At 41.8% G+C, this 27,742-nt stretch overlaps 1 protein-coding gene across 1 annotated transcript; it reads right to left on the minus strand.

Annotated features, from left to right (window-relative positions):
* Positions 1-1,694: 1,694 nt before the first annotated feature.
* LOC308283275 (MAGUK p55 subfamily member 2-like) lies at positions 1,695-27,408 on the minus strand (the record flags this gene model as incomplete). The annotated part of the gene is made up of 13 exons (XM_080723672.1): positions 1,695-1,871; positions 4,106-4,234; positions 5,614-5,816; positions 7,149-7,310; positions 20,576-20,644; positions 21,890-21,992; positions 22,363-22,494; positions 22,587-22,706; positions 24,334-24,441; positions 25,472-25,642; positions 26,251-26,409; positions 26,832-26,932; positions 27,378-27,408. 13 exons carry the CDS (start codon positions 27,406-27,408, stop codon positions 1,695-1,697), a joined length of 1,665 nt encoding a protein of 554 aa, XP_080579798.1.
* Positions 27,409-27,742: the final 334 nt, after the last annotated feature.

Consider the following 27,742-nt stretch of genomic DNA (forward strand, 5'->3'; position numbering starts at 1 on the left):
TGCAGGACATCATTAAAGGTATGAGTTGAAACTATACCTAAATACCAAGCATCTCATATCTAACATAATTACTTAATCAGATCCATAAGTATCTCTATGCTATCTAAAAACATCCCCCAGTTACCTTAATACACACTGTTATATGACAAAGAGGTTTTCACAGAATACAAAAGAAAACCAGAGCTGAAAGATGTCAGTATCTCAAATGGAATGACCCGTCTTCACAAAATAGAATGTAGTAAGTAGTAAAATACAATTTCTTGGGGGAAAAAAAGGTAACTTGGAGTGGACCACACAACCATTGTGTGTGTACGTGCGCGTGTGTGTCAGCTGTACATTAAACAACACTGTCATGAGTCTAAAGGGACTGATGTTGATGCTCTAATCATTTGTAAACAATGATGCTGATCTGCTCATGATCAATATGGCACTGATACTTATAATAGCTGTACATGTTCTTTCATTCTGAGATCCTCATGCACGCATGCACGCACACACACACACACACACACACACACACACACACACACACACACATACACACGCGCACACACACACACACACACACACACACACACACATGCACACTGGATGCGGCTCAAAGAGCATCTAAGTATGAGCTAGTAAACACGGACATTCAGCACTGTCTCCTCTCGCCTCCCCTCTTGAACAGTGGTTCTCAAAGCGGGGGTCCAGGGACCCCTTCCTTGTGGAGTTTCCAAATGGACCTGAGAGTGTACTAATGGAACCGAGTGGACCCATGGAGGGTCTGTATACTCTCAGAGTTATGGGGGTCCTTGCCATTTAAAAAAGAAAAAAAAAGGGTTGAGAATAACTGCTCTAGGGGTCACGGAAGACAGGGGTCTTCCGTGTTTTTCAGACCCAGGACCCCTTAGCTGATAGAGAGATGAAGCAGGGACCCCTACTACAGTATATGTTGAATTCATGTTAAATGTGTATTTTCAGACATTGTAACCACTTAAACCCTCAATACTTTGTAAACTTGACCACTTGGCTCGTTACACCAAACGTCTTCGCCGAGAATAGACGATCTACAAGCTCACAGCGCGTCTCAGATCTGTAGATCTGCTATTTTTGGCTAATGTTCCCCCCAGAACAGGGATGCGAGGGTTCAAATGGTTAATGTAAAAATGAAAGTAAAAAAGAAAAAATATATATTTGGCAGCCCCCTATGCAGTATCTCTGAGGACCCGCCTTGGGGTCCCGGATCCCCCTAGGGTTGGAGACCCCTGCTCGTCTAGAGCAGTGGCTCTCAACCTTTTCAAGCCGCGACCCCCAGAAGAATCATATTTTAACTGGGGAGCCAGTTAAAATAGCACCAAGAGTTGAGGCATGCATTACATTTTGTCTAACACGGTTCTATTGTGAAAATAGCCGATCTACATGCTCACAACGCCTCGCGTTGCGAGGCGTTGTGATCATGTAGATCGGCTTTTTTCACAATTTCTGCCCCTAATATTTGACAATTTGGCCAAAGTTTAATCAGTCACTTTAGAGGTATTAAAAAAGTCCTCAAATTGTCCCTTCAGATGCCCTCTATACAATTAAACTTGGTTTGTTTACTGTTGAGTGAGAAAACAATGTTTGCACATTAAGTTAATCATCTGGGGACCCCCTAAAATTATTTGGGGACCCCCCAGGGGGTCCGGACCCACAGGTTGAGAAGCACTGTTCTAGAACACCCAGGTGACAGGTACCCACTGGGGGTTCTTGGAGACCGTCTCCAGGGCGGCCTTGATGGTGCGGAAGGTTTCGTCCAGGTTGTCGTTGACGATGGTCAGGTCAAAGTAGTGTCCGTAGGCGGCCTGGATGCGCAGGCTCTCGTTGTACGTTCTCTGTAGCTCTTCATCCTGACCACGACGACGGCGGAGGAAAAACGGAAAGACATTGAGAGGCAACCTTACTGCAGTGGTCCTCAAAGTGGGGTTCGGGGACCCCCAGGGGTCCTTGGGGGGGGGTTAACTTACCAGGGGGTCCCCAGCAAGTAACATAGAATCTCAATCATGTTAACCAATTCATCCATTTATATGCTGGCTATTCATAGCAGATCTGCTGCGGGCTTGTACGTCTGCTATTTTTGAAAAGTTATCAAAAGTGTTTGGAACATTTTGAATAATCTCTTTGGTAACATATATCTGCTTTTCTGGGGGTCCCTGGCACGTGCTTCCAGATGCCACCGCACTAGATCTGGAGGCCGCGGCCGTCTTGAGTGACAGCCATGCGTCCAAACACGCCCGCACACCGTCCTCAGTGTTTGCTATGAGAACATTAGCCCTGGTCCAGAGGGTTACCGAATTCTGGATAAACTGAGTTATATATTTATGCGCAACACAATTATTATATTTATATTGCATACACACCACTCTTAGTTCTTTTAGATAGCCTTAAACCACCCTTGCTATGAGGAAACCTTTTCAGATGGGGGTCCACAACAAAATACATATATATTTTAGTCCTTGACGTGAAAAAGTGAGAACCACTGTTTTACTGGGTAAGTAAGGTTTCAGCCAGGTCTGACTACGTTTTTGGGCAGAACATGGATGGGACAAAATAATTCAAATGTCACTTCACTTTGATTTCACTTGCACGTTCTGAGCAGTTCAAATAAACTGCTCAAAACTAAGTTACAGACTAATAGGTCCAAGCTGTCATGTTGTCAGCATCCAGTTCAGAGAGATCAACTGGCTGCTTGTGGAATCAAGGCAAGGGTCACTCTGGTGAGATTGACCGTGATTCATAGGATTATTCATGGAGTGGTCACTGTGTCACTTTTAGAAACATTGCATTACTCTGGTCAGCAATGCAGGTGTTCCTGTATAAATTGAGAACTCTGACAGGTAAGGTCATGTACATTGGTGCCACCCAGTGGAACAGCCTGGACACTGCAACCAAACTGACTAAATCCCCAAATCCATTATGTTTTTTATTCAAAACATCTGTCATTTTTCGTAATCGATTAAATTCATTTGTTCAATTAACTTAGATGCTTTTTGAAATGACTGCACTGTTGGTGCATATCGTCTTTGTCAGATGGAAACCTCAAAAGTGTTACTTTCAAATGAAAAAATAGCAAAAGTAGCAGATCGACAAGCTCAAAATGCATCGCTTTGTGTTTCCCAGCTTGTGGATCTGCTACGTGTAATGCTTTTGTGTGACGCTGTAGTAGGGCAATACTTAATTTACGAAAATACACAAAAGGTCAGAATATAGAGACAAGAGGTTTCTATCTGACATTAACGATACACTGTATGTATGTGTAACCACCTGGACCTGCACCAAGCAAAGGGAAACCACACATCTGTCACTCAGCCAAAGAAGAATCCTCCTCGGCCAAGGGATAGCTGAGGTTTCTGCTCCACAGACAGAACTACTCTGCTACAGTACATTACATTATGTATGTTATTCCGCGTAGTAAAGCCTTGCTTCATCAGACAAGGCCGTCACACAAAAGTAGTGAAAACAGCAGATCTACAAGCTTGTAGATTGGCAGTTTTCACTAGTTTAGTTCATTTTTTAAATGATACAAAACAAACGCTTTTGGACATACAAGGTTTCCACCCGACAACGACGTTATGCTGCGTTCACATAAACAAAAGATACAACGCTACACAACATATTAGTAGCTTTGTATCTTTGTATCTGAAGTTGAAACCAGCTCAAATCTATTTTGTAGCTTTGCAGCTGTTGTACATATCTTTTGTAACTGCTACAAACGTAGCTGTATCGTAGATGTATCTTTGCGTCTTAATATCGCTGGTTTCCATTGAAAATGAATGGTATCTTCTATCTTTGTAGCTGCTACTTGTGAACACAGCATAATGCTAGATTTTGTTAAGTGGAGAACAACCCACCATTTATGATGTAATATTAAGCACCTAATTTAGACTGCTGAATATCACCCGATACCTAATGCTACTTAGAAATCATCCCATCTAATGGGTCTGATAATGCGAAGATCGGCTGTGAATATACAGTATATGTGCATGCGAAAATAAGTGCATGCATGCATGCCGTGTGTGTGTGTGTGTGTGTGTGTGTGTGTGTGTGTGTGTGTGTGTGTGTGTGTGTGTGTATGGTCCTGTACCGTCAGTGTGGTGGTGACCACCCCAGCGTCTACAGCTGACTGATTCAACGCCTTCAGAACCTCGAACTCTGGAGCCTGGAGGAAGACCACGTACGGCAGGAACTCTGACGTCCTCAGCAGCTTCACAGCCTGCAGAGTGACGTGAACACAGCGGAAAAATAAGCAACAAGCTCTATGAAACAAGCCCAACGCTGCTATGCTACATGAGCACTTTTTTTTTTTTTTTATATATAATTTCTATCCCACGATTTTGTAACCCATTTTCACCCAGTGCCAATTGCCTATGTAATCCTGGGCTCTGCTCTCCCTCTGCCGCGCCTGGGGAGACAACGGACTGACCTCATGCTTCCTTCTATGCATGAGGAGTCCAAGTTGCTTCTTTTCACCTGACAGTGTGGATTTCCCTGGTTTGGACGTAGCGCGTGGAAGGAACACGTTATTCCAACCAGTTCCTTTCCCCTCCATCAGGCGCCCCGGCTGATGGAGGGAGGGTCGGAACGATCTACAAGCTCACAACGCGCTGCATCAGCTAGATCTGCTTCTTTCAAATACATCTTGAAATAAAATGGGGAATATTTGGAAGATTTTCAAACATTCTAACAACCAAAAATTGGTAATTTGGTAAAAAAAAAAGGGGGCTCCCCTGGCACAAAACCTTTTCAAGTTTTAGGGACAGTTGGGGGTCCATGAGAATATTTGAGAACCACTGGTTAAAATAATTTATATATGCTTTTTCAAAGCAAGCTCAAATAAGCAACTACACTTTAGAAACAATCCCTCCAAAAAAGCAACAACCAATATTTAACAACCAACTTTACAGAAAGTTTTCCATCTACTCTTTTAGACGAAAATAGACAATCTACAAGCTAGTTGTGATCTTGTAGATCTGCTATATCTTTGGCTGATGTTCCCCCCCATATGGATGCAGTGGTTCAAGTGGTTAACACATTTTGCTGTGTAGACAAACACAACAAACACTCCCACTCTGGCACAGGCTACACGCTAGGGTATTCACGAATAGTGATTTTTAGTATTCTAATTATTTGACCTCAAAGTATTCGAATAGTCGAATATTCGACAGGACTCGCCAAACTGTCAAATATTAAGTAAGCGAGAGGCGAACATTGTGAAAATTTTCACAATATTTATCTGCGGAACCGAGTCACATTATTAAATATAATACCTACAATTCCAAGTGCTTGTCAGGGTGGGTGTCCCCAGTTCTTCAAATATGTTTATTTTGGGGGTCACGGCCTAAAAAAGTTTGAGAAGCCCTGGCATAGAGCATTAAGAAATTCATCCACCAGGGGCATTGACAACTCATTCTTATGACTTCCTATCTAGCCAAGCTTTATAAACTATATCTTTTTTAAAGAGAAAACAATAAAGAAATCAAAATAAGCAAATATTCGACTTCTGTGAACAACGTCAATTAGTGACTTTGATATTCGAATACTCGAATATTCAAATATTTGGTGACACGCACACGCACATTCACACAATAGTACCTGTGGGTTGACGTCCAGAATGCATATCCGCCCGGCCTCCACCACCTCATGGATGGAGTCTATCTTGGTTCCATACAGGCTGCCATCGTATTCTCCGTGCTCTAAATAACGTCCGTTCTTCAGGTCTGCCTCCATCTTGCTGCGGCTGGTGAAGGCGTACGTTCGGCTCTCGCGCTCCCCGGATTTGGGCTTCCTGGAGGTGTCTGGGAGGGACGCACACACATGTTGTAGTTTCAGTGTCTAGTATAGTGGGGGGGCCAAGGTCTGTTTGGATAGTCAACATGTTTGTCATTATATCGTAAAAACATGATCGCAACGCATTGCATTGGGTGAATGTGTGCAGTGGCGTCAGTTCAGAAAAAGCTAAAGTATGGCAACATGACTGGTGTCTTGCAAGACACCAGTCATGTTGCCATACCTTAGCAACAGGCATGATACATTTATTTTAAGACGTAAAGTTTCTACGGTTTCTTGGGATGGATATGGCAGCCTGGAACGGTGCAGCTAAACTTGGCATGTTAGTAAACGTGCCACAATTAGCAATAATGAATTGCACCTGTGCAGCTGACCTGCGGAACCTGGGAATATACCATTCTGTCAAGATGAGGAGAATATCATTATAATATCTTGTTAAAGTGACCATTTTGTTAAATTTTGCATTTGTAGTTATTTTACTGTAATTTAACAACATAATAACCAGCACAGATAGACAGAAGAGACATTCATGGATTTATATGTAAAAAGTAACTTTTATTTTCCCCCCTGGACCCAGGGTATGGCAGCTGCATACCCCTGCCATATCCAATTGACGCCCCTGAATGTGTGTGTGGGGTGTCTCAGCTTTTGCGAGATGTCAGAAACGGGGCGGCCATATTAACATGTTTAGAGAGGCCACCTATAGGAAACAGAAGGTCCCAAGTTGGCTCCTGGCCCCGGCAAGGTGCCGAGGGGTCCCTGAGGAAGACACTAAACACGTGGTCTCGCGTAGCCAGACGACTATTCCACACTCTCAGAATGTTATGTAGAGCCTGGAACTACACCTCCCGAAATCAGAGTCAGGAAGGTGGAATTTCTGTTCACGAAAATATTTTTTAATTTCCATTACTGCTAAGCAGCAAGCTATATGTGCGTGGTGATTTCAATTTATATTAGGATACATTTGTGCAACTGTAAAGACGGAATAGAAGTGGTGAGGAGGCTTCACATCCTCTTTATATTTTACTCATGATCAGAGGTTCCGTCTCCCAGAAAATTGAGACTACTTAACCCCTAACTGCTGAGGCTGCGCTCAAGTCTGACCACTTGGGCAGCAATCAGCTGGGTGAAACTGAAAACTGAATTTCCCCATGGGATCAAATAGGTCTAATTATTATTTAGAAGGGGAAGGAAAAAAGGTTGGTAATCACTGATCTAGTTCATAACTACTATGACATGATATACTGTAGAGGTTGGTAGAAGGTAATTAACAGGTAGCATTAATTAACAGCTAATAGTGCTAATTAACAGGCATCCATTAGATGTTTGTTGGTTCCTACGGGGAATGGTGGTCCCAAAGTGCTGAGGGTCTCCCAACAGGAGCTTGTTCTTTAGGGTCCGCCTCCCCACGCCCTGAGCACCAATCAGAACCAGCGTCTTCCTCTTGAAAGGCGGGACTTTGGCCACCTCCTCGTAGATGAGAATCTCGTGTCTGTCAAACTCTGGAGAGAGAGAGGGAGGGAGAGAGAGAGAGAGAGAGAGAGAGAGAGAGAGAGAGAGAGAGAGAGAGAGAGAGAGAGACATTTAAGAAATATAAAGCAAAGGCATATAGAAAAAAAAATAGTAAACAAATAAACAAACACATTTCTACTGTACATTTACCGGAAATTAAAAAATAACATATGGATGCAATGTAGTTATTATTTAGTCACAAGCTTAATACCTTAAATTGGTTAAATATGTATAAATCCCACACAGACTTAACCACTTTCACAATTAAAAAAGACAAAGCTAAAATAGCAGATCTACAAGCTCACGCTGTTTTCGCCACTTTTGCATGACACTCTTGTACGAGAAGGTAGGGAATTAATGTATTGAACATATTTATGAAATATGGAGATACAAGGTTTCTGCCTGACTGCAACAATATAAGAAACAGTCCAGTGACAGAGAATCAGTTATAATTGTGGGCTCGCCTGTAAGGCGAGCACACTTTAGATATTGTCATTATTTATTTATCTATCAGGCAATCAGTAGACGGGAACTTCGGTTCCTTTCTACTCCTACATACTTAGTGAGAAAATGAAAATAAAAACATCAATGTGTTCAGTTTACAGTGGCGAAGTGTGCTATTATTTTTTATAGCAATCGGCCAAATGGTGGCGCTGTAGGAAGCCTTCGAAAGTGCGATCTTTGAACAGGTATAGCTCATGCTGTGTTATACATACAGCCATGAAACCTGTATACACTTATGCGTCTCCTCATGCCGAACAACTTTTACCCTCTAACTTTTGACCTCTGACCTTTAGGTCTCCCACAATTCGGAATTATATGAAAAACAGTAAAAATCTATCTCCTCCTGGGATTTTCGCGTCAAGTGCACAAAACTTTTTTCACATGAACTTTGGACCAATACGGTCAGATTGATCAACCAGATTTTTTTTAAAGTGAAATATAATTTTTTAATAATTCAATCAATATTGTGGTTTTATGCAAATTATTCTTCGGCATCTAAATCATACATGCAAAGTTACACGTTCATGGCATTTGGCAAAGATGTGGAGGGTTAGTCAAAGTATCACTGAAACCAATTTTATTCCAATCGGCCAAAGGGGGGCGCTATACGAAGCGTTTGAAAATTCAAACTTCAAACGGGCATAAGTCATGACTCGTTTTGTTTGAAGACATGCAACTTGTTACACGCGTGCTTTGACTCGAGCGGAAGACATCTGTGTCGTTGTTAAGTAAGCTCCGCCCTTCGATTTTCCGCCATATTGAGCAGTTTGTAAAACGCGTAAACCCGCTTTTATTCTGGAATTTTCGCTCCACGTGCACAAAACTTTTTTTACGTGAACTTTGGACCGATATCTAAAGATCTGTCAGATCGGATTTCTTTAAAATTGAAACATGCTTTTTAAAATAAATTCAATGAATATTGCAGTTTTATGCAAATTATTCTTCTGCCTCTAAATCATACATGCAAAGTAACATGTTCATGGCATTTGGCAAAGATGTAGAGTGTTAGTCCAAATATCACTAAAACCAATCTTACCCCAATTGGCCAAAGGGGGGCGCTATATCATTTTGAGCAGTTTGTGAAACGCTTAAACCCGCTAGGATTTTTTTTTTGCAATTTGCATGAAACATTCTACACATAATCTAAGGACCTTTATCTAATATGCCTATGAAGTGCACACACACACAAAAATTATAATAATGAATATAGCTGCAAGCAGCGATAAAGTGGCCAAAGCCAAAAACACCTCAAATCATGAACACAGCCTGCAATGTGCGTGAAATCTTGCAAGCACATTCCCAATAGGTCAAGGAACAGATACCACCCTTCTTACATTGGCCTGTTATAGCGCCACCAGCGGGTCAACTTTTGCACAACACATTTTTGGAACAAAATGGACCAATCGTTGACGTCAGTAATGTCAAAGAGAGCACTGCCTGCGATCTTGACATTTTGTACTTTTATAGCCATTGTTTTCTGGCTTGAAGCGAGCCCACAATTGTTTCGAAGGAACAATATTTGTGGGCTCGCCTATAAGGCGAGCACACTTTAGATATTGTCATTGTGGGCTCGCCTATAAGGCGAGCACACTTTAGATATTGTCATTATTTATTTATTTATATACTATATCAAGTTCTCCTCAAAACTTCGGTTCCTTTCTACTCCTACATACTTAGTGAGAAAATGAAAATAAAAACATCAATGTGTTCAGTTTACAGTGGCGAAGTGTGCTATTATTTTCTATAGCAATCGGCCAAATGGTGGCGCTGTAGGAAGCCTTCGAAAGTGCGATCTTTGAACAGGTATAGCTCATGCTGTGTTATACATACAGCCATGAAACCTGTATACACTTATGCGTCTCCTCATGCCGAACAACTTTTACCCTCTAACTTTTGACCTCTGACCTTTAGGTCTCCCACAATTCGGAATTATATGAAAAACAGTAAAAATCTATCTCCTCCTGGGATTTTCGCGTTACGCGCATGAAACTTTTTTCACATGAACTTTGGACCAATACGTTCAGATTGATCAACCAGATTTTTTTTAAAGTGAAATATAATTTTTTAATAATTCAGTCAACATTGCGGTTTTATGCAAATTATTCTTCGGCCTCTAAATCATACATGCAAAGTTACACGTTCATGGCATTTGGCAAAGATGTGGAGGGTTAGTCAAAGTATCACTGAAACCAATTTTATTCCAATCGGCCAAAGGGGGGCGCTATACGAAGCGTTTGAAAATTCAAACTTCAAACGGGCATAAGTCATGACTCGTTTTGTTTGAAGACATGCAACTTGTTACACGCGTGCTTTGACTCGAGCGGAAGACATCTGTGTCGTTGTTAAGTAAGCTCCGCCCTTTGATTTTCCGCCATATTGAGCAGTTTGTAAAACGCGTAAACCCGCTTTTATTCTGGAATTTTCGCTCCACGTGCACAAAACATTTTTTACGTGAACTTTGGACCGATATCTAAAGATCTGTCAGATCGGATTTCTTTAAAATTGAAACATGCTTTTTTAAATAAATTCAATGAATATTGCAGTTTTATGCAAATTATTCTTCTGCCTCTAAATCATACATGCAAAGTAACATGTTCATGGCATTTGGCAAAGATGTAGAGTGTTAGTCCAAATATCACTAAAACCAATCTTACCCCAATTGGCCAAAGGGGGGCGCTATATCATTTTGAGCAGTTTGTGAAACGCTTAAACCCGTTGGGATTTGCATGAAACATTCTACACACAATCTAAGGACCTTTATCTAATATGCCTATGAAGTGCACACACACAAAAAAATTATAATAATGAATATAGCTGCAAGCAGCGATAAAGTGGCCAAAGCCAAAAACACCTCAAATCATGAACACAGCCTGCAATGTGCGTGAAATCTTGCAAGCACATTCCCAATAGGTCAAGGAACAGATACCACCCTTCTTACATTGGCCTGTTATAGCGCCACCAGCGGGTCAACTTTTGCACAGCACATTTTTGGAACAAAATGGACCAATCGTTGACGTCAGTAACGTCAAAGAGAGCACTGCCTGCGATCTTGACATTTTGTACTTTTATAGCCATTGTTTTCTGGCTTGAAGCGAGCCCACAGTTGTTTCGAAGGAACAATATTTTTCTAGTTTATCTATCAGTCAGTCAGTCAGACAGTAGACGGGAACTTCGGTTCCTTTCTACTCCTACATACTTAGTGAGAAAATGAAAATAAAAACATCAATGTGTTCAGTTTACAGTGGCGAAGTGCGCTATTATTTTTTATAGCAATCGGCCAAATGGTGGCGCTGTAGGAAGCCTTCGAAAGTGCGATCTTTGAACAGGTATAGCTCATGCTGTGTTATACATACAGCCATGAAACCTGTATACACTTATGCGTCTCCTCATGCCGAACAACTTTTACCCTCTAACTTTTGACCTCTGACCTTTAGGTCTCCCACAATTCGGAATTATATGAAAAACAGTAAAAATCTATCTCCTCCTGGGATTTTCGCGTCAAGTGCACAAAACTTTTTTCACATGAACTTTGGACCAATACGGTCAGATTGATCAACCAGATTTTTTTTAAAGTGAAACATAATTTTTTAATAATTCAATTAATATTGCGGTTTTAAGCAAATTATTCTTCTGCCTCTAAATCATACATGCAAAGTTACACGTTCATGGCATTTGGCAAAGATGTAGAGGGTTAGTCAAAGTATCACTGAAACCAATTTTATTCCAATCGGCCAAAGGGGGGCGCTATACGAAGCGTCTGAAAATTCAAACTTCAAACGGGCATAAGTCATGACTCGTTTCGTTTGAAGACATGCAACTTGTTACACGCGTGCTTTGACTCAAGCGGAAGACATCTGTGTCGTTGTTAAGTAAGCTCCGCCCTTCAATTATCCACCATTTTGAGCAGTTTGTAAAACGCGTAAACCCGCTTTTATTCTGGAATTTTCGCATCACGTGCACAAAACTTTTTTTACGTGAACTTTGGACCGATATCTAAAGATCTGTCAGATCGGATTTCTTTAACATTGAAACATGCTTTTTTAAATAATTCAAACAATATCGCATTTTTATGCAAATTATTCTTCTGCCTCTAAAACATACATGCAAAGTCACATTTTCATGACAAAATAGTGTAGAGGGTTAGTTCAAATATCACTGAAACCAATCTTACCCCAAATGGCCAAAGGGGGGCACTATATAATTTTGAGCAGTTTGTAAAACGCTTAAACCCGTTTTTATTCTAGGATTTTTTTTGCAATTTGCATGAAACATTCTACACGCAATCTAAGGACCTTTATCTAACATGCCTATGAAGTGCACACAAAAAAATTATAAAATAATAATAATAAATATAGCTGCAAGCAGCGATAAAGTGGCCAAAGCCAAAAACACCTCAAATCATGAACACAGCCTGGGATGTGCGTGAAATCTTGCAAGCACATTCCCAATAGGTCAAGGAACAGATACCAACCTTCTCACATTGGCCTGTTATAGCGCCACCAGCGGGTCAACTTTTGCACAACACATTTTTGGAACAAAATGGACCAATCTTTGACGTCAGTAACGTCAAAGAGAGCACTGCCTGCGATCTTGACATTTTGTGCTTTTATAGCCATTGTTTTCCGGCTTGAAGCGAGCCCACAATTGTTTCGAAGGAACAATATTTTTCTAGTTGTGGGCTCGCCTATAAGGCGAGCACACTTTAGATATTGTCATTATTTCTATACTAGGCAGGCATATCAAGTATCAAAAAACTTCGGTTCCTTTCTACTCCTACATACTTAGTGAGAAAATGAAAATAAAAACATCAATGTGTTCAGCTTACTGTGGCGAAGTATGCTATTACTTTTTACAGCAATCGGCCAAATGGTGGCGCTGTAGGAAGCTTTCGAAAGTGCGATCTTTGAACAGGTATAGCTCATGCTGTGTTATAAATACAGCCATGAAACCTGTATACACTTATGCGTCTCCTCATGCCAAACAACTTTTACCCTCTAACTTTTGACCTCTGACCTTTAGGTCTCCCACAATTCGGAATTATATGAAAAACAGTAAAAATCTATCTCCTCCTGGGATTTTCGCGTCAAGTGCACAAAACTTTTTTCACATGAACTTTGGACCAATACGGTCAAACTGTCTGGTCGGATTTCTTTTAAAGTGAAATATAATTTTTTAATAATTCAATCAATATTGCGGTTTTATGCAAATTATTCTTTTGCCTCTAAATCATATATGCAAAGTTACGCGTTCATGGCATTTGGCAAAGATGTAGAGGGTTAGTCAAAATATCACTGAAACCAATCTTATTCCAATTGGCCAAAGGGTGGCGCTATACGAAGCGTTTGAAAATTCAAACTTCAAACGGGCATAAGTCATGACTCGTTTCGTTTGAAGACATGCAACTTGTTACACGCGTGCTTTGACTCGAGCGGAAGACATCTGTGTCGTTGTTAAGTAAGCTCCGCCCTTCGATTTTCCACCATTTTGAGCACTTTGTAAAACGCGTAAACCCGCTTTTATTCTGGAATTTTCGCTCCACGTGCACAAAACTTTTTTTACGTGAACTTTGGACCGATATCTAAAGATCTGTCAGATCGGATTTCTTTAAAATTGAAACATGCTTTTTTAAATAAATTCCATGAATATTGCAGTTTTATGCAAATTATTCTTCTGCCTCTAAATCATACATGCAAAGTAACATGTTCATGGCATTTGGCAAAGATGTAGAGTGTTAGTCCAAATATCACTAAAACCAATCTTACCCCAATTGGCCAAAGGGGGGCGCTATATCATTTTGAGCAGTTTGTGAAACGCTTAAACCCGTTTGGATTTTTTTTTTGCAATTTGCATGAAACATTCTACACACAATCTAAGGACCTTTATCTAATATGCCTATGAAGTGCACACACACAAAAAAAATAATAACCAGTAAGACTCCCTAATCGGGAGATAAGCGACCGTAAGTCTCGCTAGAAGAGGGCCATGTGAGAAATGAGGGGTGGGGTCTCCGCGTTGCCTTGGCGGACGAATAGGTACCGGCCCCGGCTCTCCCGGACGCTCCTAGGCCGAGTTAGGGCATTTTATGTGAGCTGCAGTGGAGGGGGTCCTCCACTGGGGGCGCCACCACTTTTGCATCCGTTCTGGAGTAGCAGGAGTGGGTGGTCCCCGGGAATTCCCCGTGAGTAGCCCCGTGGGGGTGGTCATTTGGTCATTTTTGCACATTTGGTATTTTTTTTACACCTGGGGGTCCCCCAGGGACCTGGGGGTCCCTGGAACTCCGGGGGTCCTTGGAGGTTGTAGTTTGGCAGGTAAGGAGTGTGTGTGCAAAATCTGGCATGGATCGGGGCAACGGTTGCGGAGATATGAGCAGGGCAAAAGTGTGACGTCTGACGTGTGACGGACTGACGCACGGACACCTGGTGGAGCTTTCTGTAGTAAGTGCGACCTACGGTCGCAATAATGAATATAGCTGCAAGCAGCGATAAAGTGGCCAAAGCCAAAAACACCTCAAATCATGAACACAGCCTGCAATGTGCGTGAAATCTTGCAAGCACATTCCCAATAGGTCAAGGAACAGATACCACCCTTCTTACATTGGCCTGTTATAGCGCCACCAGCGGGTCAACTTTTGCACAACACATTTTTGGAACAAAATGGACCAATCTTTGACGTCAGTAACGTCAAAGAGAGCACTGCCTGCGATCTTGACATTTTGTACTTTAATAGCCATTGTTTTCTGGCTTGAAGCGAGCCCACAATTGTTTCGAAGGAACAATATTTTTCTAGTGAGAACTTGATATTGTCATATCAAGTTCTCCTCAAAACTTCGGTTCCTTTCTACTCCTGCATACTTAGTGAGAAAATGAAAATAAAAACATCAATGTGTTCAGCTTACAGTGGCGAAGTGTGCTATTATTTTATACAGCAATCGGCCAAATGGTGGCGCTGTAGGAAGCCTTCGAAAGTGCGAACTTTGAACAGGTAGAGCTCATGCTCTGTTATACGTACAGCCATGAAACTTGTATACACGTATGCGTCTCCTCATGCCGAACAACTTTTACGCTCTGACTTTTCACCTCTGACCTTTAGATCCCCCAAAATTTGGAATTATATGAAAAACAGTAAAAATCTATCTCCTCCTGGGATTTTCGCGTTATGCTCACAAAACTTTTTTCACATGAACTTTGGACCAATACGGTCAGATTGATCAACCAGATTTTTTTTAAAGTGAAATATAATTTTTTAATAATTTTATCAATATTGCGGTTTTATGCAAATTATTCTTCGGCCTCTAAATCATACATGCAAAGTTACACGTTCATGGCATTTGGCAAAGATGTGGAGGGTTAGTCAAAGTATCACTGAAACCAATTTTATTCCAATCGGCCAAAGGGGGGCGCTATACGAAGCGTCTGAAAATTCAAACTTCAAACGGGCATAAGTCATGACTCGTTTCGTTTGAAGACATGCAACTTGTTACACGCGTGCTTTGACTCAAGCGGAAGACATCTGTGTCGTTGTTAAGTAAGCTCCGCCCTGCGATTTTCCGCCATTTTGAGCAGTTTGTAAAACGCGTAAACCCGCTTTTATTCTGGAATTTTCGCGTCACGTGCACAAAACTTTTTTTACGTGAACTTTGGACCGATATCTAAAGATCTGTCAGATCGGATTTCTTTAACATTGAAACATGCTTTTTTAAATAATTCAAACAATATTGCATTTTTATGCAAATTATTCTTCTGCCTCTAAAACATACATGCAAAGTCACATTTTCATGACAAAATAGTGTAGAGGGTTAGTTCAAATATCACTGAAACCAATCTTACCCCAAATGGCCAAAGGGGGGCGCTATATAATTTTGAGCAGTTTGTAAAACGCTTAAACCCGTTTTTATTCTAGGATTTTTTTAGCAATTTGCATGAAACATTCTACACGCAATCTAAGGACCTTTATCTAACATGCCTATGAAGTGCACACAAAAAAATTATAAAATAATAATAATAAATATAGCTGCAAGCAGCGATAAAGTGTCCAAAGCCAAAAACACCTCAAATCATGAACACAGCCTGGGATGTGCGTGAAATCTTGCAAGCACATTCCCAATAGGTCAAGGAACAGATACCAACCTTCTCACATTGGCCTGTTATAGCGCCACCAGCGGGTCAACTTTTGCACAACACATTTTTGGAACAAAATGGACCAATCTTTGACGTCAGTAACGTCAAAGAGAGCACTGCCTGCGATCTTGACATTTTGTGCTTTTATAGCCATTGTTTTCTGGCTTGAAGCGAGCCCACAATTGTTTCGAAGGAACAATATTTTTCTAGTGACAATATCTAACCGTCATATCAAGTTCTCCTCAAAACTTCGGTTCCTTTCTACTCCTACATACTTAGTGAGAAAATGAAAATAAAAACATCAATGTGTTCAGCTTACAGTGGCGAAGTGTGCTATTATTTTTTACAGCAATCGGCCAAATGGTGGCGCTGTAGGAAGCCTTCGAAAGTGCGATCTTTGAACAGGTATAGCTCATGCTGTGTTATACGTACAGCCATGAAACCTGTATACACTTATGCGTCTCCTCATGCCGAACAACTTTTACCCTCTAACTTTTGACCTCTGACCTTTAGGTCTCCCACAATTCGGAATTATATGAAAAACAGTAAAAATCTATCTCCTCCTGGGATTTTTGCATAACGCGCACAAAACTTTTTTCACATGAACTTTGGACCAATGCGGTCAATCTAGTCTCGGCGGATTTCTTTTAAAGTGAAATATAATTTTTTAATAATTCAATATATATTGCGGTTTTATTCAAATTATTCTTCGGCCTCTAAATCATACATGCAAAGTTACACGTTCATGGCATTTGGCAAAGATGTGGAGGGTTAGTCAAAGTATCACTGAAACCAATTTTATTCCAATCGGCCAAAGGGGGGCGCTATACGAAGCGTTTGAAAATCCAAACTTCAAACGGGCATAAGTCATGACTCGTTTCGTTTGAAGACATGCAACTTGTTACACGCGTGCTTTGACTCAAGCGGAAGACATCTGTGTCGTTGTTAAGTAAGCTCCGCCCTTCGATTTTCCGCCACTTTGAGCAGTTTGTAAAACGCGTAAACCCGCTTTTATTCTGGAATTTTCGCGTCACGTGCACAAAACTTTTTTTACGTGAACTTTGGACTGATATCTAAAGATCTGTCAGATCGGATTTCTTTAACATTGAAACATGCTTTTTTAAATAATTCAAACAATATTGCATTTGTATGCAAATTATTCTTCTGCCTCTAAAACATACAAGCAAAGTCACATTTTCATGACAAAATAGTGTAGAGGGTTAGTTCAAATATCACTGAAACCAATCTTACCCCAAATGGCCAAAGGGGGGCGCTATATAATTTTGAGCAGTTTGTAAAACGCTTAAACCCGTTTTTATTCTAGGATTTTTTTTGCAATTTGCATGAAACATTCTACACGCAATCTAAGGACCTTTATCTAACATGCCTATGAAGTGCACACAAAAAAATTATAAAATAATAATAATAAATATAGCTGCAAGCAGCGATAAAGTGGCCAAAGCCAAAAACACCTCAAATCATGAACACAGCCTGGGATGTGCGTGAAATCTTGCAAGCACATTCCCAATAGGTCAAGGAACAGATACCAACCTTCTCACATTGGCCTGTTATAGCGCCACCAGCGGGTCAACTTTTGCACAACACATTTTTGGAACAAAATGGACCAATCTTTGACGTCAGTAACGTCAAAGAGAGCACTGCCTGCGATCTTGACATTTTGTGCTTTTATAGCCATTGTTTTCTGGCTTGAAGCGAGCCCACAATTGTTTCGAAGGAACAATATTTTTCTAGTTTATCTATCAGTCAGTCAGTCAGACAGTAGACGGGAACTTCGGTTCCTTTCTACTCCTACATACTTAGTGAGAAAATGAAAATAAAAACATCAATGTGTTCAGTTTACAGTGGCGAAGTGCGCTATTATTTTTTATAGCAATCGGCCAAATGGTGGCGCTGCACGAAGCCTTCGAAAGTGCGAACTTTGAACAGGTATAGCTCATGCTGTGTTTGAGGTACAGGCATGAAACCTGTATACACGTATGCGTCTCCTCATGCCGAACAACTTTTACCCTCTAACTTTTGACCTCTGACCTTTAGGTCTCCCACAATTCGGAATTATATGAAAAACAGTAAAAATCTATCTCCTCCTGGGATTTTCGCGTCAAGTGCACAAAACCTTTTTCACATGAACTTTGGACCAATACGGTCAGATTGATCAACCAGATTTCTTTTAAAGTGAAATATAATTTTTTAATAATTCAATCAATATTGCGGTTTTATGCAAATTATTCTTCGGCCTCTAAATCATACATGCAAAGTTACACGTTCATGGCATTTGGCAAAGATGTGGAGGGTTAGTCAAAGTATCACTGAAACCAATTTTATTCCAATCGGCCAAAGGGGGGCGCTATACGAAGCGTCTGAAAATTCAAACTTCAAACGGGCATAAGTCATGACTCGTTTCGTTTGAAGACATGCAACTTGTTACACGCGTGCTTTGACTCAAGCGGAAGACATCTGTGTCGTTGTTAAGTAAGCTCCGCCCTTCGATTTTCCGCCACTTTGAGCAGTTTGTAAAACGCGTAAACCCGCTTTTATTCTGGAATTTTCGCGTCACGTGCACAAAACTTTTTTTACGCGAACTTTGGACCGATATCTAAAGATCTGTCAGATCGGATATCTTTAACATTGAAACATGCTTTTTTAAATAATTCAAACAATATTGCATTTTTATGCAAATTATTCTTCTGCCTCTAAAACATACAAGCAAAGTCACATTTTCATGACAAAATAGTGTAGAGGGTTAGTTCAAATATCACTGAAACCAATCTTACCCCAAATGGCCAAAGGGGGGCGCTATATAATTTTGAGCAGTTTGTAAAACGCTTAAACCCGTTTTTATTCTAGGATTTTTTTTGCAATTTGCATGAAACATTCTACACGCAATCTAAGGACCTTTATCTAACATGCCTATGAAGTGCACACACAAAAATTATAAAATAATAATAATAAATATAGCTGCAAGCAGCGATAAAGTGTCCAAAGCCAAAAACACCTCAAATCATGAACACAGCCTGGGATGTGCGTGAAATCTTGCAAGCACATTCCCAATAGGTCAAGGAACAGATACCAACCTTCTCACATTGGCCTGTTATAGCGCCACCAGCGGGTCAACTTTTGCACAACACATTTTTGGAACAAAATGGACCAATCTTTGACGTCAGTAACGTCAAAGAGAGCACTGCCTGCGATCTTGACATTTTGTGCTTTTATAGCCATTGTTTTCCGGCTTGAAGCGAGCCCACAATTGTTTCGAAGGAACAATATTTTTCTAGTATAATATATCGTCGTTGTCGGGTGAAAACCTTGTATGTCCAAAACCGTTCGTGTTGCATTTATCCTTTTAAAAATGAACTAAACTAGTGAAAATAGCAGATCTACAAGCACACAACGCCTTGCACCGCGAGGCGTTGTGTGCTTGTAGATCGGCTGTTTTCACTACTTTTGTGCGACGGCCTTGTATGATGAAGCAGGGCTTTACTTTGTGAAAGAACTTACAAATTTGAAACTTAGAGATACGAGGTTTCCACCCGACAACGACGATATTAAACAGTCCAGTAATAGAGGTTCAGTTATAATATAACAAGATGCTACAATGCAGATATCTTAGACCAGTGTTGGGCAACAGGTGGCCTGTGAGCCAGAACTGGCCCGCCAGCGATGATATCTGTCCCGGCAAATGATTTAGTAAATATTTTACAATATGTGACAGTCTTACTGTAGGCCACAGGTCTACCGTAGACTAGTAGTTATACTCAAAAGTGCAGTCTGGGAACCCCCAGGGGCCATTGTAGGGCTTCAATGGGACCCCAGCTAAATTAATGATAGTTTGGAACTATATTGACCCTAAAAGGTCTACTACATGAGTGTCAGAATGGACACTCTTGTAGTTACAGAGTGTACCAGAATGTCCAAATGTGTACACTCAGTTATGGGGGGGGGGGGGTCCATGACCTAAATTTGAATATCAAACTGGGGTTCCTTGAATTGATGAGGCCAGCCCAAACTGATTATCCCACTTATTTCTATCTGCCCACCATCTAATGACTTAGAAAAAAGAATGTCCCAAGGCCAAACGTACTTGCCGACCCTTGTTTTAGACCGATATTCTCTAACTGTTGAACAGCTGAAAATGGAGCTTTAAAAAAAGCTTAGTTTAAAAACCCTGACGTATCATAAATTAAAACATGGTGTCTTACAGTGTAACAGTAAGTACTGTGAACAAGAAATAAAGAAGAAGACTGTAAAGTGTAAACAAACATCTCACTCTCTCAAAACCTAAATACAGCATGTTATACATGGACAATTTAGTTGTAGCTGTGCCCCACATTATCAGTCCATATATGGAGATCCACTCAAAACACAAATCCTAATTCAGGTGCCCACTCGTCCAGGAGCCCATATGTCCTTAGTGGCCACATGTCCCTAGTGCCCAGAAGTCTCCACCCCTAAGTGCCCAACATTCAACGAGGCAGAATGTTTTTTAGACAATTGAACAACTGCTGGACGTGGAGTTAGTAGAATTTACGAGCAGAGGTACGCATTCTGATTAAGGTTGTGAGATATAAGAAACAGTCCAGTAACAGAGGTTCAGTTATAATATATGAAACAGTTACCAGCATTCTTTGTGGTCAGGTACATCATCTTCTTCTTCTTTTTCCCTCCAAATCCAGTGCACAGATTTCCTGTCAAACGACCACAAACCTTAATTATATCCAAACCAGTGGGTGAGCTTCTTGCAGCATGTGTGCAGGAGTATCAGCTACGTACATGGCTGTGATTGTGTCAATTATCTTTGAACAATTTTAGTTGCTATTATTATTAGATATGAAATAAGAAAATACAAGTTGCTGGTCTGAGGCTTAAACTGAGTTCTACTGAACCACCACCAGGGAGCAGTACAGAGCATACACAGTGTTTACTATTACAATATACAAAACCTGCCATAGTGTTTATATGTTTGTTCACCGACTGTGTTTTCTTTTCTTTCTTCTTTTTTGTCTTTCTTTTTTTACTAAAGAAGCCAATTATTTTGTTTGCATTTCCCTCTATCTTTTGCCTTCTCCCCTGGCCTTTTTTATTTTAAAATCAACATACCATTTGCTGAATACTTTTCTTTTCTTTCTTTTGTTACTTCCTCTTTTCCTCCCCACACACGTTTCTGTGTGATGCCACCGCTGCTGCACCCAACAGGAGCTTGTACTGTAGCTCCTCCATCCTACTCGTCCCCCTCAGCAGCTACGAGCAGCGTCAAAGATCACCCTCTCCGACGGCTTCCCTTCCCCGAACACGGGCCAATTGTGTTTGTATAGACACTCGGCCAAGGCCAAATGCACCGTGGAGTTGGGCAGATACTTTACTCATGTGCCACCCGAGTGAGTGCCCTCGCAGCTCGCACACAGACCACTTTCACTAAAAAAGAAGACGCTAAAATAGCAGCTCTACAAACTCTTGAACGAGAAGTTAGGGAAATAATTTATGGAAAAAAGCTCCTTTTCTGCTTTCCTTTCTGAACTGTGCTCATCCCTCATATCTCCCTGCCTCTCTGTACCTGCAGGTAGGCCTGTCACAATTTTTACATAATCACAATTATTTTGTCATAATCGTTTACATGTTGAAAAATGTTCATATTTTCAAAAACAATCGAAAATAGTGGAAATAGCAGATCTACAAGCTCACAACGCGTCGCAATGTTGTGAGCTTGTAGATCGGCTATTTCCACTATCAATGTATTTTTTAAGTATTAAGTTGTCGTTTCTTTGTATATTTAGGTTTAGGTTATGTGTCATATGTGCCATGTGCAACTTCAAAGCCTACAAGCCAAACCGAAATGTAATTATCAACGACAAAAACACAATTAAATCGTTAATCGCAATTATTTGAGTGACAATTACTCGTCATGTAAAATGTCATAATCGTGACAGCCCTACCTGCAGGTGCCAGTTCCACGTCTCTCTTGACGAAGGCTTTCCTCTTCTCCTCCAACATCTGACTGGGGATCAGCCCAGCACTGCCCCCTTCCACATGACGAGCCTGTAGGACACACATTTTAATCATCCATTCATGTGCACATAAGGGAGAGCATGCAACACAAGGACACAAATATCAAAGGTGCGGTAAGATTACATTCATAGAATCATGCCACAATAATAAAGATGAGATTTAAAAGAGAACACAGACTCTGCTCGCCTAAGACCAACAGGCAGGGAGTTCCAGAGCAAAGGTGCCCGGGCCACAAAAGCCCGGTCCCCCCGGGTGAGAGAGACAATAAGCATATCACTCTATGGGTATAATGGCGCACACACACACACACACACACACACACACACACACACACACACACACACACACACACACACACACACACACACACACACACACACACACTATCTCTCTCCTCTACCTGCCACCAGTTGAGGTCATCTTGGTTAACAATCTGCAGGATGTCTCCCGTCTCAAACCTCAGCCCCGCCTCCTTGCAGGGAAGCAGGTTGTCATTGGCTGAATCGTAGTCGTAGTGACACTTAAAGAAAACCTTCAGAACACAGAGAGGAGTGATTGACTGACTGAGAAGATGTAGTCTCGTGTGAGTGCGTGCGTGCGTGCGTGTGTCTTACTCTACTGTACCTGTCCGGACGCTATGGTTGAATGGTAGCTGGGTACAATCTTCAGAACTATACTGCCACTCGTTGCCTGTAGCTCCTCCTGAATAACCCTTGGATCCTTCCCCACCTCTCGACCATTTACCTATAAAACAAGAATGAGTATTAGTATTATTAATCTCCATTCGCACCTGAATTATTATCTCCGCCAGGCTGACTGGTAGGCAGAGGTGATGGTTTCGCAGCTGTTTTCGTGTTTGTGTGTCCGTGTCCGTCTGTGTACGAGAGGACGAGGCAGTGCTGTTGTACTGTACTGTATGTGTAATATATACTAGTAACACGCCTCAGGGCGACATGGCCATCTGACCAGTGATGTACATCGGACCAGTTACCCATATATGGAGACCCCTGGTACCCATATATGGAGATCCATGTACTGTATATGGAGATATGCTGTGAGAGCCCAAACACGCTTACTCAGTTATTCGTTATGTGAAAGTCCTATGACGTCACTCTATGACATCTGACATCATACCCTTTTATGCTCATACATGGAGATCCCTGTCTGTAGAACCAGCCACACAGGGCTGTCTTGGCCATCTGTCGGCCACATGTGGGCATTCTCATGAAGTCCTGTTAAATATGGGCTTAATATTGATGACATCAGGAAACTCCATATATGGGCATAAAAGGGATTCTGTTAGTGTGACAGCACAGTGAAGCCAGAAGGAGATGTCAGAGCATAGTTCTATAGATATATACCACTAGTCCTTACCCGTTCAAAGATATGAGCTCCGAAATGATGTGCAGTGTGTGGGTTATGGGGTGTGCACTGTGCACACAGTATATGAGGGATGGAAAGTAACTTTCTGGTGCTTGCATGATAATATGTAGGAGCATCAATGTAAGAAATACCCGTTTCGTTTAAAGGCTACAGAGATACTGTGTACCGATCTACATGACAACATCTGAAAGAGGGCCAGCCAACAACCCCCCCCCCCCCCCCCCCCCCCGCCCGCCCCCCCCACCCACCCACCCACCCACACACACACACACACACACACACACACACACACACACACACACACACACCCACCCACCCACCCACGCATATGATTTGTGAAAGTGACAAACGGGCTTCACAGTTATGTCAGGTGTGTTCATATGCTAATGGTGATGCGATTTCAGATCAATTGCTCCAGCCACTGAGGAGAAACGCTGTGACAGACACTCAGACAGACAGACAGACACTCACTCAGACATTCGCAAAATTATAGTATAGATTGAATCCTGTTGTTCTGTTTTGACGGCACTTCTTGTTTTCTTTTCCTTGCCTTGTATTGATGTACACAACTTTCTCTCCTCACTCTTTACCTCTTTACCTGTAACTCTTCTTAACTGCTGTGCAGCATCTGGGCGACTGATTTCCCCCCGCAGGATCATTAAAGATATCTGCAGTATCTATCTATCTATCTTTGGGACAAGGCCGCAAGCCGACTTCCTACAAACGGCCGTGCTGATATACGAGATAAAAGCACACCCTCTCGTGTAATATTCTTTAAATAGTAAAAGGTAGTTCAGTACTAATAACAAAACAGAAGTATTATAAATCATACTGGATAAGAGCGGATGCTGAATGCCTTGGGTGTGATTGTATTAACAGTAGTAGTAGTAAAAAGACATGAACAATGAAATGATTATTTAAAGGTAATGTTACATGTTTTCTGACACAATAAAGTATATATTAAAAAAAACAGTAGTAGTAGTAGCACCTCTTTGATGATGTCACCAACATGCAGTAGGCCTTGCTGGTCAATCATCCCTCCATGGAGGATACGAGCGATTACCAACTCTCCATTCTCCACACGGAATGTAATGCCCTGTAACACACGCACGCACGCACGCACGCACGCACGCACCACGCACGCACACACACACACAGAAAGAAAGAAAGAAAGAAAGAGGATTAGTAAGTATCACAGCCAACAGGGCTCTATAATAGGTTCCCCTCCTGAACAGAATAGACGATCTTCAATGCACCGGGAGCTTGTAGATCTGCTAATTGTCCCCAGATGTTCACCTATTTTTGCCGGATGTTTGCCTTTTATGACATTCCCGGAATACAGGGGATTCCAGGATTCACGTGGTCAATTCATAAACAACTGTTTCCCCCTGATATTCCCTTCTCTTCTCTGCAGGCGGCACAGAGTGTTGCAGTGGGCATCGTCCCTGTCGGGTGGAAACCTCATACTGTACGTCCAAAACTGTTACTTTTCAGGATTCAAAACGTGTCGCTTCGTGTAGCGTTTCAAGCTTGAATCTACTACTTTTGATGTTTTTGTGAGACACTGTAGTATGATTAAGTAGGGCGGTGTTCTTCAACCAGTGGTCCGGGGACCACCAGGGGTCCTTGGAGGGATTCCAGGTGGTCCCCAGCTAAATGATGGAGAGTTGGTAACCAAATGGACCCTTATACTGTAGATCTTTAACTCTTGAGAGCGTAAAATGAAACCAAATATTTGGTTTCATTTTACTCTCTAAAGAGTTAAATTATAGTTAAATATCTGCATTACTTAATTTACAAGAAGTCTACACAATTAGAGAATGTAGAAGAATTGTTACTTTGATCATCGTTTGCCTGTTATCTCTCCTAACACATCGATACAGCATGGAATTGTGGACAAAATCTTATCCAACGATAACCAAAATATTCTACGTTTTGGTTCTGAGAGGCTACATCTCATCAAATGGTGGTCCGTGGCTAAAATGCTGAATAAGTAATGGACCATGGAATGAAAAGGGTTGAAAACCACTGAAGTAGTGTTCATTTGCAAGAAAAATCACCCACAAAAGGTTATAGGAGGTTTGTGCCCGCCAGCGACCATACAGTATGTACGTGATGCTCCTTACCAGGTGCTCCCCTGCCACCTTGCGGATGCCCACCATGCGGATGGCGTCAGGAGGAGGGGGCAGGTTCTGGCCGTTGTCCTCCCCCGAGTCATGGTCCACAAAGTCACATGGGCTGGGGGGCGGGCTCTCACACGTCTGGGACGCCACGGAGTCATGTGTCTCCAGCAGGGACTGAGAAGAACCAATCAGGTGGGGAGGAGGAGGACACGTTTGATTGACAGTCAATATATCAATTTCACTTTTTAGCATTTCAGTTTTAAGATTTGGGGATTTTGTTTTCTAGCATCCATGTTAAAAAGAAGAATATGTTATCTTCGTTTTAGTTCTTTTAAGTAACAAAGCTTTTCCATTTCTGTTTTGGTAAATCAACCAATATTAACTCATAGGAGGTCCACAACATGGCAACGCGTCAAACTCTTTCATGTCTCCCGGTGCCCACGACGCGTTCGAGGCGTTGTACAGTAAACTATATTAATCTGTAGCTACTGTACAAGGCAGCCGCGGCGAAGAGAAACACTCCAATTCCCGAAATGCAACAGGGTATCAAGTGACCGGGAAATCCGTCTCATTCCTTGACTGTAGTGTAATGCTGCTGCACAAAAGTGCATATGTGTCCTAATCTAACTTTTAAATCACGTCACAAAAACACTGATGTCCGTGATTGTTAATTTTCTGTTGTTTGCGCAGATTACCTTTTCGCTGGACCTTCAAAACAAGGTAAAATGGCGGGTTTCCATGGCAACAGCCGATTAAATCTTTAATAATGTGTGTGTGTGTACCTGGAAGTGAGGCTGTGTGAGTATACCAGTGAGCTCTGCAGCCAGCTCACACTCCTCAGTGAAGGGGTTCAGCTCACTGAGGATCTCCTGCAGCAGCTCCACGTTGTTCTCCCTCACTGCACAGAGACGCAGCGGCTCCACCGGGCTCTCCTCTGGCTCCTAGCACACGCACACACACACACACACACACACACACACACACACACGCGCGCGCACACGCACACAATTCTGGCATTTAGCAGACGCTCTTATCCTGAGCGACTTACAATAACGTAAGACCTGAGGCCGATTCTACAAATGTCTTTAAAGTCAGTAGTTCTCAAAACTTGATGCTACGACGCATTGTGAGCTTGTAGAACACAATGCCAACATCAGAGGGAACCAGCTACTAGATGGTTCGATTAGTCTTTCGCCCCTATACCCAGGTCGGACGACCGATTTCCACGTCAGGACCGCTGCGGGCCTCCACCAGAGTTTCCTCTGGCTTCGCCCTGCCCAGGCATAGTTCACCATCTTTCGGGTGCTATTTTTGCAACCAGGTAATGGTGTGTGTGTGGACGTGAGCAGTGCACGTGTCTCACCAAAGGGCTCTCCATGATGCCTTTGAGGTAAATGAGGTCCAGGTCGTTGGCTGTGGTGGAGCTGGCCGTGCTGTCACTCAGAGTGTCTGTCACCTGGGGCCCTGTAGCACGCACACACACACGCACACACACACACACACACACACACACACACACACACACACACACACACACACACACACACACACACACACACACACACACATGAATATGAATATACCTACATGCACAAAAGAAGTGGGATAGTAACTAGAGTCAGCTATAAGTTTCAGGTTCAACATTGTACTTCCAAAACATACAAAAAACAAAAGAGGCTGACACATATTATTGTTTTAATTTGTATCAATGTTATTCTCAAATAAGAAATGAAACTATCTGGATCATCAGCTTCCTGTCACCAGCAGTGACTGTGTAGCCTTGGGGTCAATGAAGGGAAAGAGAACATATTGAAGATTGAAATGAAAGGGCTGAAAATTGACTTGCAGAGAGAATAAGAGAGACAGAAAGATTAGATAATGGACCGATGGGAAAGAGACATGTTCTTACCAGGCTCTGTTCTAGTGGAGGCCACAGGCATGGTGGAGCCTCAGTCAGTCTGCACCTAGAGAGAGAGTAGATTGTAGATTTAATCGAATAGAATCGTATGATATTTAGTCTACTAAAATTAGACTAAAACTACATTTTTTGTTTTTCCGATAAATAAAATATGACTAAAAGTAAATGGAAGCTGGACCCTTTATTTACAGAAGAGCTAATGATAAAGCGTCCTACATAGAACTCCCTAGTGAGTGGGGAGGAGTGGTGACTGATGAATGAATGAATAAATGGTTTTCAATGCAGTCACTGATGAAGACCAGAGAGAAAGAGAGCAAGAAGACAGAGCAAAGGGGGAGGGGCTTGTGTGGGCGTAT

The sequence above is a fragment of the Nannobrachium achirus genome, assembly GCF_963921795.1.
Source record: "Nannobrachium achirus genome assembly, chromosome: 4".
Classification (NCBI taxonomy): Eukaryota; Metazoa; Chordata; class Actinopteri; order Myctophiformes; family Myctophidae; genus Nannobrachium; species Nannobrachium achirus.